At 31.0% G+C, this 22,314-nt stretch overlaps 1 protein-coding gene across 4 annotated transcripts in view; it reads left to right on the top strand.

The window, feature by feature from the left end:
• LOC118186676 (uncharacterized) overlaps positions 1-22,314 on the top strand; it is a 66,187-nt gene that overhangs the window by 28,088 nt on the left and 15,785 nt on the right. For all 4 annotated transcript variants that reach the window (XM_085814972.1, XM_085814970.1, XM_085814971.1 and 1 more), the window contains exons 4-6: positions 10,475-10,933; positions 16,237-16,343; positions 21,624-21,660. In XM_085814972.1, coding sequence (XP_085671098.1) covers positions 10,475-10,933; positions 16,237-16,343; positions 21,624-21,660 — 603 coding nt within the window. The remainder of the gene's footprint in view (positions 1-10,474; positions 10,934-16,236; positions 16,344-21,623; positions 21,661-22,314) is intronic.

Below are 22,314 nucleotides of genomic sequence, written 5' to 3'. Positions count from 1 at the left end.
ATGTTAAATGCTTAAACTTTTTATATGCTATATTTGCATCTTTTTATTATCTTAATGAAGAATTATACATTCGTTTAAACTTCTACCGGAATGATTGGTGACATCTCCACCAACTTTCATGCTTGGCAGGATTTCATAATAATCAAAAAATGCATTGTCTTTTATGATTGAAATGAGTTTTATTTTTATTCATAATCTTATATAAGTTTAAATGTAGGCTTCTGATATTCAAGTTGGTTACAAATTAGATGATTGTTTTTATAATTTTAGTTTCGAAATTTTTCCCATTGATTTGACTTTTCAAATGCTAATTCCATTTTTTATATGCTCAACTATCCAGAATTTTTCCGTATCTGGAATGTGTTTCCTGATCTTTTTGGATTCACTATATCTTTTATTAATTAATTAATTACCAGACAATCCATTATTATTTAAGTTTTTAAATTTCAATAAAATATCCTTAATTTTTCTAACATTTCTGTTTCTCTCTGACTGCCATTTTGACTGCTAATTAACATTTTGGAGGAATATTTTTGGTGATGCATTGATAAATATGTATTTGATGGATTATCATTTGAATTCTAACTTTTTTAATATAATCGATGGATACTCAAGTGTTTGGGCACGAAGACCGACCTCATTTGAAACATAAACATTTCGTAATTATTTCTTTTTTGTGAGTGTAGATTTTGTAAATATTACAAACTTTTCCATTTTAGAAATATTAGTTCTTTTATTATGTGGCACTAAATTTGATGCAATTCTTTTCAATATTTTAGCGATTTCAAGATCAGTTTGTTTTTTATGATTTTCTTTTACAAACGAATTACAATTTTTTTATGATTTTCTTTTACAAACATGTCATAAATATCACAAAAATAATAACATATTACAGTTATATTTTAAGAAATAGCATTAAAATGAAAAATTTTATTTTTTCTGTTATATTTTAATTTTTTGCATATCATCAATGAGTTCAGTCTGCATTTCAGTTACATACCACGGTGGCTGCAAATGAATACACTCACAATAAAGTTTATGACCGACAGATATCATACATATTTGGAAAGAAAGAATTGCTTGATCTTGCAACTGCCAAAAGGTTATAAAATAACATTACTTTCCATTTTGGTGATTTAGGAATATTTTGATGCTGAAAAGTAAACAAGATAGTAAATGCTATGAAGCAAAGTTTCTGAAATACTTAAGAAAAGCAGAAAAACTACTACAGTTAAAAGTCTTTAATTCGGACTCAACGGGATTTTGGCGATTCCGGATTATAGATGATCAGTTTAAATCTGATAAGATGGCATGCAGAAATAATAAAATTAAAAATATGAAACTGTAATTTATGAAATAAAGAACAATTATGATCTTAAGAGTATCAAAATTTACACACACACACACACAAAAAAAAAAAAAAAAAAAAAAGCTTAATATTTATTTGTTTACTTTATTAAACATTTCTTTCAATGTAAGTTGTTTAAGTTGCTTCGTTTTATGTGATAATACTTTCTCTTTAATTCTATAAACAGACATAATTTCTTGTTCAGTTACAAAGTTCCGCTGTTCAAGTCCTATAATTGCTGTGTTGAGAATACCGACTAATTTGCCAATAGAAATTTTTTCGTTTTCAATAACCTCTGTGTCCTTAAATCATATCAAAGATGGAGTACATCGAGATGAAATACTATATTTAGTAAGGAATTATAAGGCGAATAAAATAAAAACATCTGCCTAGAAGATAAGGATAGTGCTGACAGATCAACTTCCAATTCATTGCGCGTCGTGACGTCCCCCCCCCCTGACAGAGCAGCGTGAAATTGATAAACAGATTTCGGAATGGTTAGAGAACCAAAGGGTATGCCTGTATCCATTTTTTGCAGCAATTCCACTTTTTGTTTGATGGACATCGAAACGTACTTTCTCGGAAATTCTATTTGACATAATCGTAAGTTCAAGCTTACTTTTATAAAATTGCTCTAACAGTCTGCAAAAAATGATAAGCCAGATCCAATTCGAAGATTGAGGAACAACGCAATCTGCAACCTTAACTGAAATGGATAATTAGATAATTTTAGCTTAGCTTATACCGACCGTTATACATTAAACGTATTATGCGCATGCGAAAAAGTATTACGCACATGCGTGAACGCATCATGCTTGACGCACGTGCAAAAAATATGTTGCTTTGAGGTCCGGATTAACAACTTTTGACTGTATAACTAATTTTAAATTAATTTCTTTTGTCTTTTATGTTTTTTCATAAGAGTTTTTCCTTGTGTAATTGTTTCAGAATCTTCAAATATGTATCAATTTCTCAAAAATTCACTTTACTCCTGTCTCCCCCCCCTTTTTTCAAAACTCTTCTAGCTTTTGCACCTACAAAGTTGGTACAGATAATTTTTCTTCCAGTTAGACCTTGCATCTTAGAATGTTTAGAAGGATTAAGATACAAGAACATGCTGAACAAATATTAACTTAGAAGCCAAACAACAAAAAATCAGCATTATATTTTCAAATTTTCACAGGACTAGTTTTGATGGTTTTCCCGATCCATCATCCTCAGCTGCAAAAGTGTAAATGAACAAGGTAAGATATAATGATTAGATATGATAAGATAAGAAAACCTGGACAGATTTCTGGTTTCATCAACAGATGGTGCCAGTAGCTTATCTCCTGTCCAGGCTTTCTTATCTTATCTAATCATTATATCTTACCTCATTCGTTTACGCTTTTGCAGCTGAGGATGATGGTTTGGTAAAACCATTGAAACTAGTCTTGTGAAAATTTGAAAATATAACGCTGATTTTTTGTTGTTTGGTTTCTAATTTTAGCAGTATATTATTTTTTTTTTCCAGTTTTAAAGGTCTTACTATTAATATGTTTCCGTTATTTTCTCATCTTTTTGCTAGACTTAAGCTTGGAATATTGTGAAGATGGTTCTTATCTTGTTACATGAGCTGGTATCTGTAGAAAGGATTTTTCTATTACTAATAAAGAAATTGAAAAGTGACAATTTAAGAGATCCATCTGTATATGCCTCAGTGCACCATACACAGGGTAGCATTAGGCATTTTGCTGCATGGTATAATCTCTATGGGCCATAAATTTTAAAAATATTGTTATCCCAGAAATTCTTTAGCTCAGCATTTCACTAAATTCTGCCACACTGGCTCTGGTGCCGGCCCTGACCATGTATTACTTCATGTTTATTATCAATACTCATTAATGAAATTAGCAGGTTCTTCTCTTCTTGCTTAAGACTAGCAGTCCTTTAGAATAATAGGAGTCTTTAATTAAATTTGAAAATTCTAAAAAGGAAACCTATTGGAGAAGAAATTCATTACTGTATTTGATGGCATATAAGACACACTATTTTTCCTAAATTTGGTCTCAAAAAAGTTACCTGTGTCTTATACGTGAAGGACACAGGTTAACTTTCAATACTGAATGCTGTTTTTAGCCCGATAAAGGTCTAGACACACATAACTTTTTCTACCTCTGCCATAATCATTTTGTGCATGTGGGAAATATCTGTCGCCAAAAAGCACCAAAGCTCGAAGCTGATGTCGAAGTTCGAACAGGTTCGACGGTCACATAACGTCTATGGAGCCTTTCCTTCTTTACATAGACTTTCTTTCACTCAGCCGACACATGTGTCGGTATCGGTGCTACTCTGTATAAATGTGTCGGTATCGGTGCTTAAAACTATTTGTTTAAAAAAAAATACCCTGGAAAATATAACTACAGAAAACAAGAGATTAAGCTATGCAATTCAGTAAAAACTAGGAGTGTTGAACTATGCCAAAGTGCATGGAAACAGAGCAGCAGCAAGGCATTTCGGCTCATCACCTACCGAAAAAATGATACGTACTTGGCGACTGCAGGAAGATCAACTGAAGACTGCTAAAAAACAAAAACATAACCTTTGATGCCCAGCTCCATCTTGGCCTGACCTTGAAAACGTGGTAAAAATGTGGGTGATACATGCGAGGAAATCTGGGATAAGTGTTTCAACCAAAATTATAATCAATGAGGCCAAAGCATTTGCAGAAACACGTGGGAATTGGAACTTTTCAGGGTCCGAGGGGTGGTGCTACAGGTTCATGAAAAGGCAAAGCTTATCAATACGCACAAAAACAACTATTGCACAGAAAATGACAGCAAATTATGAATACTAGCATTTCATAGGTTTGTTATAAATGCATGCAAGAAAACTTCTTTTGAGCTCGGTCAAATAGGAAATATGGATCAAAGAGAATGAAACCACATTTGAAGTTATTGTGGTACTGCGCTGTCGCGCGGACTATTGAAACTTTTTTTCCTTGTGTGAAGCCATCTAAATAAGGGTGTGTCTTATATGCCATCAAATACGGTAGTTAGAAAGAGAAAATTTTCTTCAAAGGTGTATTGTTGAGCCATTAACAAATTAGAAGATGAAGCAGAGACTAATGGGAACATTGATTTGTTTATTAGAACAAAAAAAGCTTTATATTTGTTTGTTTACTTTATTAAACATTTCTTTCAACGTGCGCATGCGTAAAGCATACATTACGCATAGTCGAAATTAGAAAATTGCAACCAGAAAACTATTTGGTGTGTATTCGTGATATTTATAATGACGAGGAATTTGATTTAAATCATATCAAAGACGGAGTACATCGAGATGAAATACTACATTTAGTAAGGAATTATAAGCCAAATTAAATAAAAACATCTGCTTTGAAGATAAGGATAGTGCTGACAGATCAACTTCCAGTTCTTTGCATGTCATGTCACCCCCCTGCAGAACAGTGTGAAATTGATAAACATATTTCGGAATGATTAGAGAATCAAAGGATATGCCTTTATCCATTTTTTTGCAGCAATTCCATTTTTTGTTTGATGGACATCGAAACATGCTTTCGATTTGTAGATCCTTTGGTAGCTCCGTAATCAGAAATTCTTTTTGACATAATCGAAAGTTCAAGCTTACTTTTATAAAATTCCTCTAACAATCTGCAAAAAATAATAAGTAGGATCCAATTAGAAGTTTAAGGAACAACGCAATCTGCAACATTAACTGAAATAGATAATTAGATAATTTTAGCTTAGCTTATACCGTTCGTTATACATTAAACGCGCATGCGTAAACGTATTATGCGCTTGCGTTGCAGAGAAAGTTTGTAGCTTTGAGGTCCGGATTAAAGACTTTTGACTGTATATTAAACTTATCTTTTGCACCCTCCTTTTTCTTTCCATGCTAGAGAATTCTCTGAAATGCTTAAAAAAAGATGAGATAGGCTTTTGTTACAAATTACAACAAAAAAAAAAAAAAAAAAAAAAAAAATTAGATTTTAAATTACATCTAAAGGGGCTTTTTTTTTTTTTTTTTTTTTAATGTTTTGTGTGTTACGTTTATTTATTAAATAGCACTTAAACCTTGAAATTTAGATCAATATCGCAAATAATTTTAAAGTGAGCATATCTTTAGGGATTTCGGATACACAGTTCCGCGCACTGGAGATAAAAAGGTTCCCCCCCCCCCGTAGAGTGTTGCCATTGCTGGCTTTTAAATCGTTGAGTTTGTTACTAAAAAATTTATTAATGTTTTACAAAATATGAAATCGATCATAAACAAATTCCAAATTTCAAATCTGATCTTCCACATTCCCATATTCTTAAGAGGATGTCATTCAAAATTCGATGGCTCTATGTACCGTTGTTTTATTACAATGCGAGAAATATACATACATTTATGCAGATTTTTCATTATTTAATTTCTTCAAATATAATGCAGGACTCTAACATTTGGTGGCAACAGTTTGAAAAGTGAAACAGAGATTTATAATCATTCAATGCAAAATTGCAAAACAAAAACAATAGTCCTTCAGGGACAAAGCCCCTTTGAACTAAAAGAGAAAAAAAATAGAGAATTTTATAAAACAAATTTCCACACTAGAAAGGAAACAGTTCCAAAAATGCAAAATCTAACTTTTTGTATGGTTCTTATCTATATTATCTTATTTGATGACTATATTAATTTAAAAAGGAATGTTACTACTGCTTGGGCATTATTATGCTTTTATTAGTGTGTCAGAATTCATACACATTTCTGCACACGGAAATTAAGTACTTTTAAGGACCATTAATGAAAAAAAATTAAGGACCTATGAGCAAATGGGAACTGAATAAATTCAATTAAAAATATTATCTATGCCTGAATTTCACTTTCTAATACTGTCCTAAAAATAAAATAGAACTCTAATGCAGGGTATAATTAAATACAGGGTGTCTCAAAGAAATGTAATCGCACTTTAACTGTCGCTAACGTGCTGCCTTTTTTTAACTGCAGGTGTAATTAATTTATCACAGCATGGCAGGAAATCAACTTAACTTAAAAGAGAGAAAGTTTGTCTGAAATGTTATTGGAAGACCAAAAATGCCATTGAAGTGCAAAGACAATACAGATGGGAATTTTCAAAAACCCCACCAATGAGATGAACCGTTGCTCACATGAAAGGCAAGTTTGAACCGTCCAGAATGTCAATAAGAAACGTTCCGGACTACCACGAGCCCTGGAAAAGAAGAAGAGCAGGTGCAGGAAACACTCTTTTGATCATCACAGAAATCTCTTTGACAAATTGCTCAGGATGAAGCGCCTCTGCACTGGAAATGCTACATTCCAACACTAACAAAGATGATCCTGACCAGAGAGTTCAATTCTGTGAATGGTACCTGACAAAATGTGCAGAAGATGCAGGGTTTCCACACAAAATTGTGTGAAGCGATGAGGGACTCTTTCAATTAAATGGTTCCATTAATGGCCATAATTGCACGTACTGGGGGCCTGTAAATCCTCATGTAACACTTAAACGCAATGTAGACTTACCAGGTGTAACAGTGTCGTGTGGGATATTCACATTGGGCCTCATAAGACCACTTTTTTTTTTTAACGGAACTGTCACTGGTGAGAATTACCTCAATTTGCTTCAGGAGTTTTTCAGTCCACAAATTTCAGAGATATTTGGTGATGATGATGAGATTTACTTTCAAAATCTATTTAAAGTAAAGGTATCTAAACTAACATAATTTAATTATTTGTAACTAACTAGAAGTTACCTCTACATGTTTAGGTGAGTTATTGCCTTTTATTAATCCTTTTTGTGGATGCAAGGTACAATACAAAAATATAAAGCTTTATTCCTTGTAGCTAATGAGACTTAAAATAATACAAAACTTCTGAGGAAATTTATGGGCTACAACTCTAGCATTAACTGAGTTAGACAGACAAAGTGCAACTAACTGTCAATGTATGCAAATGGTGCCAATGTCAAGCATTCATGTATTTTGTGAATAGGCATTCCCTTTCTCTGTAAGCCAGTATCTGTAGTGGCAACAGCCAGGCTTCTGTTATGAATTATGCTGATTGTTATTTTACTTTTCAATTTAACCTATGCCACCTGACATAAAATCTGTGTAAACCTCTGGACTGAGTGAGTACATGCTGAAATTAGGCATAAAAGAATCAATATAAAGCTCTTAGTAAAATTTATATAAAGAGTCACTAGTCTTCTTTAAATATGCAGAAGTATTATAATGTAAAAGATAAGTGTTTCAAGAAATTTTATAGTTCAATGCTATTTATTTACTTTAAAAAAATTATGATGTTGATTTTATTTTTGAATTTTATAATTAAATATTAGAATTATGTTTAGTAATAATTCATCATACTTACAGATTTATTTTTAGAATAGTATTTACAAAAAATAAGTTTGGATGTAGATATTCAATCCTTAATTTGTTTTTATTGATGGTATGTAACCCTTTTCAGATGAAATGCTTTTGTTTAAGATGTTACTTTGGGACAGAGGGGTGTTGGAAAGAATTGTCCCACAGAATAGGGATATTGTGCCCTTCAGCATAATGTCGTAATTTTTTTATCATTTTAAATTTTTACTTAAGCTGTCATATTTGTTAAAATTAGCATTTAATAATCTTTCCTTATTTATCATGAAAATATATTTAAAAAACATTGCTTGCCTTGAGAAATAATTTCATAAGCGCTATTCAAATTATTCCAAAGTTTGACTTGGCAAAATATGTTAATATACTATAAAATTAATAAAATATACAAGAAAGACTATTTACAAGAAAAGTAACAAAATTTAAAATCGAATATAGAGCGTAGTAAATCTCAAAGCACAGAAACGAGTATAAAATAGCTGTTGTTTTTCCTCATTGTTTTAAGTATGGTTTGTGAACAAACTGTGCACTTTCTTCAGTTTTTTTTTTTTTTTTCATCCTTTTTGTTCATATACAGAGAGTAGATGCTTCCACATAATCATACAGGTGTTGGTACAGATATGTCAGTAAACTGCTTTTCTTCTTGATAGTAGTTCTCCAAAATTTATTGAATCAGTTTCATTTAAAATTGTAGAAGTGGTGTTTTAATGGTGTATTTTTGTCACAAAGAATGTTGGAGTTCAGTATTGTTATATCTATCAGCCCAAAAAGAAATTTTTTTAACCGTTTCACCGATTTTTCTAAAGCATGAATAATGTGTCATAATTGCATCTCCTATGTGTAGACCACCTATGTTTTTGTTGTAATCTATAATACATATAGGTTTTAAAAGGTCCTCTCCAATAATTGTCATCCTTTCTGCTAGATTTAGCCAGTTCTGGCCCACATATGCTTGTTAGCATAAAAACATCCTTCTTTCTTCTCCCTCCCCCTTTGAAGGCATTGATGTTCATGTTGTCTCATTGTATCGCATCAATTCACCCTTTTTTAGTTTTCTTTCTGCAAAGTTTATGAGGATTCTTTTTATTGTTTTGAATACTGTTCTGCAAATACGGAATGCAAGTATTCTGCAAGTGATGGGAAATTATAAATTATAGCCTTTATCACGTAAGCTTGGCTTAGTTGATCTTGGGAAAGCACACAACAGCTATTTGCTTGAGATGAGGGATGCCTTCATGAAGCACTTTCGTGTGAAAACTGGCTCATATATATGTTATGCATGGGGAAAACAATGAAAATGCCTATGCAGCCAGCCCATTTGTAAGGAATCGAACCCAGGTCAGAACTGCCAGTGTTCAGTCATTTTTCCACTTGGCAGGCTGTTCTCGCATAAGGCTCACATTGTTGTTTTTACTACTGTTTCTCTATAAGACCCATTCACATTTCTGTGTCTTTCCCACAATAAATTAAAAAATTCATTTTCTTAACAGGTAACTGATTTGTATAACTCACATATTTTTATACCGTAGCACGATCTTTTAGATGGAACATACTGATGAAAGCCAAGACATCCTTCCCTAGAAAAAAGGGATTCATCAGTGCAAATATTTTTCTTGAGTATTTGGGTTCTTTTAAATTTATTTTTCAGGTTTTCTACGATTACTCCTAATTTTTTTATCTTTTAACTAACACTTTTGTCTAATGTGAAATGCAAAAATTTTAAGACGTTAAGGAACATATCTCTAGGCATAACTCTATTGAAAATCAGAGAGGAGCTATATCATTTGTAGTAAATACATTTTCAAATTAGGCATTTTGATAATGTCCATCAGTATTATCATTTTTATCATTTCAAAAAGCCCTTTTGTTTCTTCAACAGTCTTATTTAGTCGATCAGCAACAAAGAAAATATGAAAGAAATTTTCTTTTTTTGAAATTACTACAGAATTTGTTCCTATTGTTTCAATAACATATAGACATGCAATTCCTCAAGCACTCAAGTCCAAGGTGAAGTATCTTGAGTCCAACTTTCACAGAAAGTGAAAGGCAAGCATTCGTGAAATCAGTCTCTGACAAAATGTCCATATCAGAAACACTAGAAATATTTACTTTCTAACTCTTCAGTAAATTAAAATAAAAAGGGAAGTATGCAAAAGGAGTGCAACGTTACACAGAACCCCACATAGTAGTGAAAAAATAATAAAAAAGGATTTGGAGATATGTCAAAAATTCAAATGTTTATATCAGGGGGTAAGTTAAAGAGCCAAGCTCTGTTTGTTTACATTATCCTTTTCCTCCTCTTCCGCAATAGCTGATGAGCAAAATACCGAAATCAGGCAGAATGTGAGCAAACTGAAGATCAGGATCGTAAAATCTACGTCCAGTTCAAGTCTTAAAAAATATTTCAGCTTAAAAACCACATATGCATCACCCATTCCCTAAGCTCATGCCTGGCTGTGAGAGAAGTTCACTGGGAATGCGTATATGGGATGTCTGTCTATGAAAGGTTAAAAATACTTTATTTCCATGTGTAGAAATGTGTATGAACCCTGCTAACAGTGAGAGGAAATTTAAAGAATTTTGGGATAGAAGGAATTTGGAACAGATTCTGAAACATAGACTTTGGAATCTGTAAATAGAAAGAGTTAAAATATAACACTGTTAAACTCAGAAATTAAAATTTTTAGTTAATCTAAAAGTATATTAATATGATTGTTTGTTAAAAACAAAATATTTTCATTTTCAGAAATACGGAAGAGAAGGAAAAGAAAAAAGGAGGAAACGAACATTATAGCTATAAATCTATATTCTCCATGTTCTTCTGATTCTGGTTATGATACTGCAAAATCACCAGAAGCAGCACTAGAATATGACCATTCGAGTGAAAAAAATTCAATACTATATTCTATAGCTCATGACCACTTTTTTGGTGGAATATCTGAAGAGGCCTGTCTATTGAAGATGAAAAAAGAAGAATTAAGTACTATTCCTGATGAAATTCCCAAAAGGGAATACAGTGCAAGATTTGGTAATGAAATTAGGACTGAAAATATTTCTTCGGATGACTTACTGGTTTATTTAGAAAGTATGGATACTGAATCATTACCTCCTTTAAATGAAAAAGATTATGATATTCTTTGCAAAGACCTGTTAAGTGATCCAAATTTCAATTCTGAATTCTTTACAAGTTTGGACTGTTTGCTAGGTAAGAAAATTTCCTTTCTCTTCTCATTTTCTTTTTTAATTCTTCCAATATTGTAGCTTGATGTTCTTGATTAATGAAGGGAAAGAATAAAATTGTGAACATATATCTGGTGTCCACACAACTACACTAGTGACATACATCGAAGAATGAAATGCACATTGGCGGTGAAAAGTCGTCCAAACGAAGATGCAAATGAAGTCGATGTTTAGCCAATAGAATGATTGAAGAGGGAAAAATCATGTGACACTCATGGAAAGCTTCAAGCACAAAGCATTTTATATATATATATATATATATATATATATCTGTGCTGTTTCGTAGTTTGGTCAAAAGAGAGTCACATTCGGTCTGTTTTATTGCAAAATTTTGTTTATTAAGCAGTTTAACAACACAGGATAATAAGATTAAACAGTTATATACACAAATAAGTTTTAATGCAAATTAAGATTTATAAAATTGTTTTGAAATGTATATAAAGAGAATTAAATGACCTGCAACACCATTTACCATGTAATAAAATTAACTTCATATTTTTTAATAGTTCTTTAGCCCCTCTGTTGGCTTATTTGTTTATGTGTAGTGTGAGAGTATATGTAAAAGAATCTGTGTAATAAGTAAAGCATTTTATAAATTGATTATTCTCTATATATTATTACCCATATAAATAGAAGTAAAAAGTTCATCCAATAAAATTTATTTGTTCCAAACATAAATTTGATGGATTATAGAGAAAATTACATTTTCAGCAAAAGATTAAAATGAAGTAATGGTACTTACAGAAAATCCTATCAACCAGCAAGAGATGGCACCAATCATGCCAAACTAAAAAAAACCCATTTACTAAATACAAGAAAAAATGTTCTATTCTTATTTTTCTTTCAAATTTATTATGTTATCATTTATTTATATTTAATTTTTCATTAAAAATTACCATTATTTTTATTAAGGAGATATACTGTAAAAGCAATTATTTTCGCTGTGCAATATTTCCTTTGGAAATATTCAACAGCATGCTCTTCTGTAGTAGGCAGGTCCCAAATTGTAATCTCCCCCCCCCCCCCGAAAATGCATGGTAGAGGGAGAAAAAGGAGTCTTTACTCAAGAATAATAACTAACACATATAATCAAGGTTACATCAAAAGCCAGCCTATTTGAAGAAGACGTTTCCATTTTTCGCGAAAAATTGCATAGTTTGGAGTCTTTTCTTTAATAGGCAAAAATGATCGACGGGATTTTTCCGTAAGTACCAAAGTAATTTTTCTGTTAAAAGAAAGAAAAGTAAATATGCCTTTTTACACACACACAAAAAAAGGCCAATATGTTAAAGTAATTACATTTTGATTAGTAGTGCTTCTAAGTGATTTCTCATATCTATAAACTGAAATACCATTAATTTTTTAAAATAATCTTTTTGAATTAACATGCTTGTGATGAAAATAAAGCACAGCTCTGCTAAAATATTTATGTCCTGCAAATATTAGATGTGAATGACAGTTCTTTCATTTGCATTCATTATATTAAAAGTTTTATTAGGAAAGGTGACTATAATTCTTTAGATATCTTTCTTTTCATTAAATGTACAAGATATTCAGAGAATGATTGAAAAATTTAAATAATATTAAAGTTTTCTGGTTGTTCTAATAATAATCGTCCTTATTCCAAACATTCAGTGATTAAATTCATTACTTGTCTAACCAAACCATGTTTTTTATGGTTTACTGGCACTAAATATCTTCACAGGCTTAAAACAGAATATTTATCATCACTTGCAACTTGATAGCTTTGATGCTGCCAAATTAATACATAAATAATTTTAATATTGCTTTTGTTTCTTATTTTTGAAATTAGAATGAGGTTCAGACATTTGTACACAATCAATAAAATATGCAACAAGATTAAAATAAAGAGAGAATTTACACAAGAATAGCAAATATATCATTGTGTAAAGGGTTACTGGTTTCTAATTACAGTGCCTATATTTAAACTAGAATGGAAAACAGTAATAATAATGAACGAAATAAGAATAAAATGATTCATGATAAATGTAAGAAACATGTTTCAAGAAATGAAAAAAGCTAGTGATAAATCAAAATTCCGAGAGGTAGAAAAATTCTTTAAATTAAATTCTTTATGAGTCAGGTCCGAAATCAAAAACGTTCATCTTTACAATGCGCTCACTACTCAAGTGGAACAATTACAAATTCTTAGAATGGTCATTTAATTAATATTTAATAAATGAATATTCGTTTGACAAAGGTTGTAACTGTCCATGAAAATTTTGTAGCTATATTTTAATGAATACTCTTTAATAGTTCACTGTCTTATTTTATAAGCTGTTGTTTTGTTGAAGTTAGGTTTTGATGTATTTGATGAGATATTTATAAAGCTTCTTTTTACACTTAAAATACTGAACATTTATAATAATTAAGAATTTTGTAAAACAGAGAATTTAATTTCATAGAAATTGTACTTTATTTAGGTTCATTTTGCTTACAGTGTTACATACAGGAGATGGGTTTGTATGGTCTTTAAAAGTCCTCAGATTTTTTCAAATAAATTTTTGATCCTTAAAATTCCTTAATTTTGACCAAATTCGTCAGGAAGACCATAATTTTAATCATCTGAAATTTCTGTCTTTTTTCAATGACTGCCTTTTTGAATGTGAATTAACATTTTGGACAAATATTTTTGGCGACTCATTGACAAATATAGTGTATAGACAAATCTTTTGAATGGGTGAATAGGTTCATGGATTGTAATTTGTTCCTATTTTCTAATATAAACGGTGGGATACTCAGTTTCTAAGCAAGAAGTGAAACATAAGCATTTCGAAATTATTTCATTTTTTCTAATGAAGAGCTCTTAAACCACTTTTTGCTTTGGGCAATATGAATTCTTTATTAAGCTGTTCCAAATTTGGCAACTTATCAACATTTTGGCAATGTTAAGATCAGCTTCTGTAGAAAATTTTGAATTCAGAAATCTGGGAAATTTTCGACGATATTTTTTTAAACATTATTACGTTGATCAGTGTCATTAAAATAATACTAATATATTGAAATTATATTCAAGACATAACATTAAAATGGAACGTTTTTATTTTTCGTTATCATATTATAAAGTTGCATTACTTTCCATTTTGGAGACTTATTATACAATATTTTCAATCTGAAAAATAAACAAGGTAATAAATGCTTAAATTGCGCTTTAGCACAATTTACGAAACAATTTTTAGCTAAAGTAAATTAGCTGTATAATTACTTAAAAAATGCTTTTAATTTTTTCATGGTAAGAGTTTTCCCCATGTAATTGTCTCAATATGCATCAGTTTTCTCTATGAAATTAATTTTACACTTTTTTCCTCTTATTTTTATTTCTGACATTTTCCTGTTACAGAATTGGTAGGGGTAACTTTTGTAGTATTTAGACATTTCAACTTGGAATGTTTCTGAATTTGAAGGCAGGATTTATAGACTCGTGAATCTAGAAGATTCCAGAAAAATGTCTACATGGTATTAACATGTAATGGATGTACTTTACAGAAAGTTTATGATGAACATTTTGGAGAATATTCGGAACAACAATGAAAACATAATATTTGAACGGTTTATTTCTGATACTAGAAGTCTTTTTCTTAACATCTTTGTTTTCTCTACTTTTCACTAGAAACAAGCATGAAAAATATCAAAAATGCTACTAATCTTATCACATGGACAGGCATTTATATAAAGGAGTTTTTCTTGAGTTTAAAGAAATTGAAAACTGACAATTTAAAAGATTCATCTTGTGTGTTTCAGTCCATCAACATCATACACTACGCATTTTCCCACCTGATGTAATCTCTGTGGATCCTAAATTCTGCTGCCTAGTTCCTTCCTAAATTCTAAAGTTTTGGCATTTCTAGATTTTGTTGCTTGGTGTGTCACTAAATTTTAAAAGTTTAACTTTTAAAAGTAAATTTTAAAAGTGAAAGTTCTGCTACAACTGCTTTATAACCAGCTCTTGCCATATATCATTTCATATTTATTCTGAATGTTCATATTACTAAAGAACCTCACCCGGTACTCTCAGCCACCTCACCCGGGACTCGAACTTCCTGATGTAGTGCATATATTTGTTGTACATATCTCTGTAAATAGTTACTGTTTATTGTAAGTAGTATTTTAGTATTGTATACTGTTGTATTTTGTAACTGTAAATTTTTGTATTTCATATTTTGTATTTTACTCTCATCTATTGCCACTGTTGTATTTTGTTGTTTACTTTGTATATTTTCATTTTCTCACTTGCCTCAGGATTTTAGGCCATGCTAGCTCTTACACATCAGGACTTTATCGGTCAACTTTTGTCCCCACTCTCCATGCATCCTCACAGCACTCAATGCAGCGTCGCATTCTGACTTAATGCTCCTTTGCTTTCTGTTCTGTTTCTGCCTGTTTCGACTCTGCGATTCACAGTCGCCTCCTTTTCTGCACCTCAATCCTCTAATCTGCTATGGTCCAGACCTACGATGTCATGCGCCCACTGGGCTTTAACTCACTGAGCCGGACACGTCGATCCCGGCGATACATGTTCAGATCGTATCAGATTAGAAAGAAGTCGGAGCCATCTAGGAACAGTAAACTTGTTACTTTAATGGCTGAAGATACTGTTAGAAAAACTCCAAGCGTGCAAACATTTTCAAGAAAAAATCGGCCTGTTAATTAACAGAGAAAACAGTATATATGTTTTAATGTGGCAAAAAAGGGTCAGTTTTAAAAGGACTGTAAATCCCAAAAAAATAATTACATGACAGTCAATCATGATGAAAAGTCCAACTATGGAGGAGCCTTTATTAGTGAGTGTCTCATTGTGACTAATAATAATGCATGGGTAATCGACACTAGAGCTACTCAGCATATTACAAACTGACTGGTTTCAGTTAGTACAAAATTTGAGTATCCATTTGAAATGAAAGCTTATGGACATAGTGTCCTGTCACTTAAAACATTAGGAAAAGAGTTCATGGAGAAACAGCTTCATGGAAAATGTACTGTATGCCCCTGATACTGCAAGGAATTTATTTTTGTAAGCCAGGCACATATGACCTGTAATTAAATTATTACTTTCTGTAAGCTCGATGCTTATGACCTTTAATTAAATTATTACTTTCTGTAAGCTCGACGCTTATGACCTGTAATTAAATTATTAGTTTCTGTAAGCCCAACACTTATGACCTGTAATTAACAGTCAAACTAATAATAACATAAAAGCTGTATTTTTTATGCATAATATGTATACCATGAAATTATTTTTCCTTTTAGATTCAGGTGGTCATCCTAATTTGACTCAAGAGACCTGCAAAGTTTGGCAGTTTGAGGAGATGTGTAATGTTACTCAAGATTTGTTGATGTTTATTTTTAAGCCTTTGGTAAATAAATCAACACAAAATATTGTTTTGCATGTAAATTAAATTAAATATTTTTAATTCTGTAACATTTTCTGAAACAAATTGTCATGTATTGGTAGGTCCATGACATTTTTGTTTTGACTGTTCATAATCACATTGTATACTTAATTCACTTTTGGCCATAAGTAAACTTGTCAAAAAATGCACTGTTAGAGTAATTCGAATCACATACGAGGGCATATCGAAAAGTAAAGAAACAATGGCTCGCATTCCTTAAAAAAAAAAAAAAAATTTATTTAGAAAACGTCAGTTACATCTTATTAACTGGATTGTTTATTATTTTTTGACATAACACCCCCATTATCCAAACATTTGTTAAGTCGGTGCACAAGCTTTTGTATCCCACAGTCATAGAAGGTTGCCGCCTGTTGGAACCCAGCGCACACACAATTTCCTGTACCGTAACTTGACAGTCACAACTTCATAAAGAGTTGTCATTGACACTTCTGGTATGATCTGATGCAATTCTTTCATTTTGAGATGTCTATTTGCATGAATTGCTTCCTCTGTTCTCTGAAGAAGGGCATCAGAGATCGCAGAACGACCTGTTCTTTGTTGGTCATGAACATCGGTCCTACCCTCAGAGAAATGATGACACCATTTCGTTACATTTTGTTGATTCATAATGTTCCCATAAACAGAAACAATTTCTTTGTGAATATCCGCTGGTCGCTGACCTTTTGCATGAAAAAAACGTATGATGGAGCGCATTTGGCGGGATTTTTAATCGGCGCAGCCATTTTAAACACTACCTACTCCAACCAGAATCAACGTTGAAATGCCGAATGACCGCGAGGAGAAAGCTAGTGGTTCAAAGTTAAGACCTGTGTTGCCAACTTGCTCACCAAAACTTTTCTTTTTCTCTGATGTTCAGTGTATCTTTACTTTTCGAAATGCCCTCGTACAAATATTCAAATACTGCAGTGTCTAGAATTTTTGTCTAGTTTGTCTAGTTTTCAAAATCTATCTAATTTTTTTATCTAGTAATCAAAAATTGTCTAGTTTTCAAATCTTGGTATATCTATAGCAAAATTTATATGAATAAGTACTATTTCATGCCTGTGTTAGAGCTCATTTTGGAATTGATGTTTTTTAGCTAATGCTGAACAGCACCATAAGTAGTTTATTCATTTTTGACAAATATAAGGTATTTGTTTTAATCTTGCATAACCTTAACTTACTTTTTTTACTTAACCTATCTCTAAGCTGCTAGGTAGGAAGTTATGCTTAATATTCTGGATTTCAGTAAAATCTTACTTTATTGAAAATTGATTTAACTGGCAAATTGGGGAAAAGTAACATTCGATAAGTAAGCATAAAAGCCAATCATTTCAACTGTTTTAGGTTTATTTTTTTAAATAGGCTGCAGAATGCAAAAGTGTGTGGAATCTTATACACAAAAGGATTTTCAATTAAGGATACTTACTGGTTCCTTGTCAGTTTAAAGGGCTCTATATTTGTCAAAAATTGAATAAACTTAAAAATATAAGCATTAAATATTTCGTGTTAGTGTAGAAAAGAAATTGTAAACGCAAATCCCTGGTGAATATTTACCTGTTGAAGAAATTTAGCAAGGGATTGGTATTGATGTTTCCAGTGTTCTTTAAGATGTTATTGTATTTTTTATGTAAAAGACATTGACTTTTTTATGCAACATATTAACGTTAGCACCTTGGCACAGTTTGGCAGTTTTTTTACATGTGAAAAGGTTAAAGTTGCTTATCGAGTGTAAATTTATGGTTTTCGCAGCTTTTATTAAAGATTCCCAAATTATTGATATTTGTCATAAGTCAGCAACTACTATCAACACATCAAAAGAAAAAACATTTTGAAAATTTTTTAATGTGATTTTGAATTATTAAATAAAGATTACATGGTAGATTAAAAGAATAAAGCATTTGCATTCTTCTCCAAATCTTTCTGTAATTTTGTTGAGGTATTCTTTTCCCCAGGTATACATAAGTCTACTTTCTCTTAAAATAACATCAGAGAATTGGTGAGATTTTACATCACAAACCTTGGCAGCTGCAAATGCATCTCCTCTTTGTTCCCCTTAGAAATTTTGCAGCAAGATGTATATTATTGCAGAAATTTTACCGCAGCTTTTCTTATTGCCAGCAAACTCTACAGCCCATATTTTAAGTTTTAATAAAATACCACGAATTGTTAATAAAAGCCATTTGAACTTGCTAGACTACAACAAAAAGAACGCATAGAAAAATGGTGACATTACTTGACTGAAGGATTGTTATTAGCATGGTTGAACAATGTATACACCTGAACAATGTATACACCTGATTGCCAGAGTTCTGCACATTCTAAAAATTTGGTGACTTCTAAGATTGTTTTGATAGCACTAAGTACCCTTTTTATATGTGCTTATTTCTTTTGCTCTTAGAACTGAATATTTTGCCTCTTAGGCCAGCTTAGGAAATAATTCTAATGATAATAAAATTTAACTTTTTGATAATTGTGTGCATCATTTGCTACATTGGTCTCAAACTCAAATTGCCCGTGGACCACATGCATAATCTGAAAACAGCTGATGGGCTGAAATTTTTTTAAACAAAATTTTAGGAAATTTATTAACAGAATTATAAAATAGTAAATTCTAAATTTCTCGCACTAAGTATTTTTTTCAATTCACATAAGCAATTATAATAATATCATGAAGGTTTCGACTTGTATTTACTTTTAATATGAAATCTAATGTTAGATACCTGCTAGACATTTTTGTTGGTTACTTTGGAATTCAAATGTATTGAACAGCTAAATATTAAAATTTCAGATTGGCATTTACTTAAAATAGTTCTAACATGTTTAATTAATCAACTAAGTAAATCAATTTTGAAAAATGTCCGTGTTTACAGAAGATAACACATGAGAATAAATAATGACATTTTAGTCTTTTTCTGTTATTTGTTACATTTTTCTTCAACACACAAATATAAATATGTTTTTTTATATTTAAATAATTGTAAAAATTCTTTATTTCTTACTACAGCTTGATACTTGACGGCTTTTCATTTATAAAGTTTCTAACCCTTGACAAATTTTTAAATCTGAAAAAAATCTAAAAATACTATCTTCAAATCTTTCAATAGATTTATACCACACTGTAAATTAATAAGCTGTATGAAAATAATAACTAATACTGCTAGATAATAATGAATATTACATGAACGTAATGTAAACTCGAACTTCATGTTAATAAAATTCTGAAATCTTTGCAATATAATATATGGATAACTGAAATGTATTCAAGGTCCACTTAAAACTGCTTCATGAGCCATCAGTTTAAGATTATACATTTGCTGTATGCAGTTTAAAAGAAAAATACAATGTTTGAAAAGGAAAATTTTAATTTACTGCATGTAAACTATAAGTGAAAATAGTATAAATATTGTGCACCAAAATAAGCTTTTTCTCACTTTTTATGAAAATGTTCTTTACCTTGGATATCAATAAAATATTTATATTTGAGACAGCTGTGTTCCAGAAAATTTAGATAAAAAGTATTTTACTCTATCACAAAATTGGGAAGAGCCAAAATTTAAAGCTTATTCAACAAAGCAAAAATAAAGCATCTTTATTACCCTCAAAACCACGCCATTATGTACATTTGATGATAATAAAAATGATTTATTCTAGATCTTGTCTGTTTTAAATTCGATTGATCCGTCCATCCAGTTCACTTTTAAAATTGAATCTTCTAACAATCCTCTTCCCTTCCTTGATTTTCTTATAATGTGCAGCAAATGATTTCATCAGTATTGTATTCTGTTTATTTGCCTCCTCATGCTATGTGAAAAATGGCTTCTTTTTATTACTGTATATTTCACGCTCTCAAAATTTGCTTCTCAAAATCTTTACTGAACTTAAATACATGATTCAGTTACCATTGAGAGAAGATTTTCTCCCATGGTCATTGATAATGGCCTTAAGATAATTTTCATCTTGCCACCAAAGAATATATTCTGATTATTAAGAACAACATTTATAACCTTATTGTTCTTCAGTTTCATCCACTGTCAGTTATAAAAATTACATATATCCTTCAGAAGTTCAATTTTCAAGTTATTTTCTCACCTATCAATAAAATCCATGATTAGATTCTTGGACTCCACTTCTGATTTTAATTCTTGTCAGTGTTGTTTGAGTTATATTGGTGAAAAAGAGCATTACTGTTTCCCATCAAGGAACACAAATTTTGTGTTAAAAAAGAGGTAATAAAAAAATTTTGTGTATTCATAGTTAGAAATTTATTCACAATTTTGATTTTGGATTTACAGAAATTATCCAAAATGCTTCTTCATTTGGTGAATTAGATTTCCTTGAAGCTTTTCACATTCACAGAAATTTATCTTGTTTATTTAATAAATTTAATTTCAATCAACTCCTTCCTAATGCTTTTAAAATTCTACTAAATTAACTTTTCACTTTGTTACTATTTTTGTGGACAGATGGTGCTACTTTTCTCATTCACTTTACTTTGCTTTTCATATAAGTGTGGCTGCATCCTTTGTTGTAGAATTTCGTTGCTTCTGATGAAGTTGGACCCATACCATATGGAATCAATAGTTTTGTTTAAAATCTATGCCAAACACAAGGTTGTTGCTTTACCTAATTATATGTTTATTTTGGTGTATCTTTCTTTCTTGTATAAATAATTATTTACAATCCCTGAACAGGAGGTAGGAAACAATAAATTAAGAATAAGTTTTAATTCGTATTTCTTTCATTCGTAATTTCTGTTTCTTTAATTTGAAATTGTATGGATTTGTTGCTTCTTTATGATCTTACCAGCGACCCGCCATTTGGAAAATTGATTTTATCCTTGTTGCAATAGTTGATGCATTTGTATCAAAAACCTTCTGTTTCTCGCCAGGGCTAAAACAGATAAATTCCTGTTTTTTGTCAACGGTATGGTAACTAACAAAGTCCCAAAGATTTCACAGATATGTTGTTATCTTGATCTTTTGATGATATATTTTTACTGCCGTGAAGTTTTTACTGAATGATATATGTAGAAATGTTGTAATTGCACATAAGAAATTTTTGTTTAATACTGCATAATGAACTAAAGGGAGATGTAAAGGATAATTATCTAAGAATTTGTGAGATCTTCTGTGTGTTGGTTTGGAAAAATAACTCTGTATCTATTGACTGTTAACATGAAATATAGTATTTTTTGTGTGTTGTAATCATGTAATTTAATAGTGTTCCTTTTTCATTAATTAGGAAATCACTGCTGTTAAGGGAATTCAAAATTGTGAAGGTGAGTCGTTTTTTTTCAGTTTAAATTTTTTAAGACATTTTAAATAATACTGATGAATACAGCAGGAAACAATACAGTGTTTAAGTTGTAATGACATTAGGATTTTTTGGAAGCGAGATGAAAAATTAGCAATCGCCTTTGCCGGGAATCGAACTACAGACCTGTGGAATACCAGCCCAGCGTGCAGACCACTACACTAGGAAGGCGGCAGATATACCTTATAAAGTTTTCATATTTGTTTTATTATATGTGTAGAAAACCAGAGTAATTTAAAATATTTTATGTAACTTTGTATAACAGCACATTTATGTATCACACAGGGTTCGTACGGTCCTTAAGAGTCTTTATTTTTCAGTACAGTCCTTTTTTTTTTTTAGAATCGATTTTTGGCCCTTAAAAGTCCTTAATTTTAGCCAAAATCAGCAGAAGGTCTTTAATTTTAATCATATGAAATTTCTGTCTGTTTTTACGACTGCCATTTTGTGTGTGAATTAGCAATTTGTAGGAATATTTTTGGCGATTCATTGACATATATGGTTATTTTTTGAATGAATTCATGGGTTATAATTTGTTTCTATTTATAATATAAATGATGGGATACTCGAGTTTCTAAGCAAGAAGTGAAACATAAGCATTTCGAAATTAATTTTTTCT

The sequence above is a fragment of the Stegodyphus dumicola genome, chromosome 4 (assembly GCF_044657685.1).
Source record: "Stegodyphus dumicola isolate Sdum_Otavi_A_Nest chromosome 4, ASM4465768v1".
NCBI lineage: Eukaryota > Metazoa > Arthropoda > Arachnida > Araneae > Eresidae > Stegodyphus > Stegodyphus dumicola.
The sequence above is the reverse complement of the archived record's forward strand: the minus strand, read 5'-3'. Positions and strand labels throughout refer to the sequence as shown.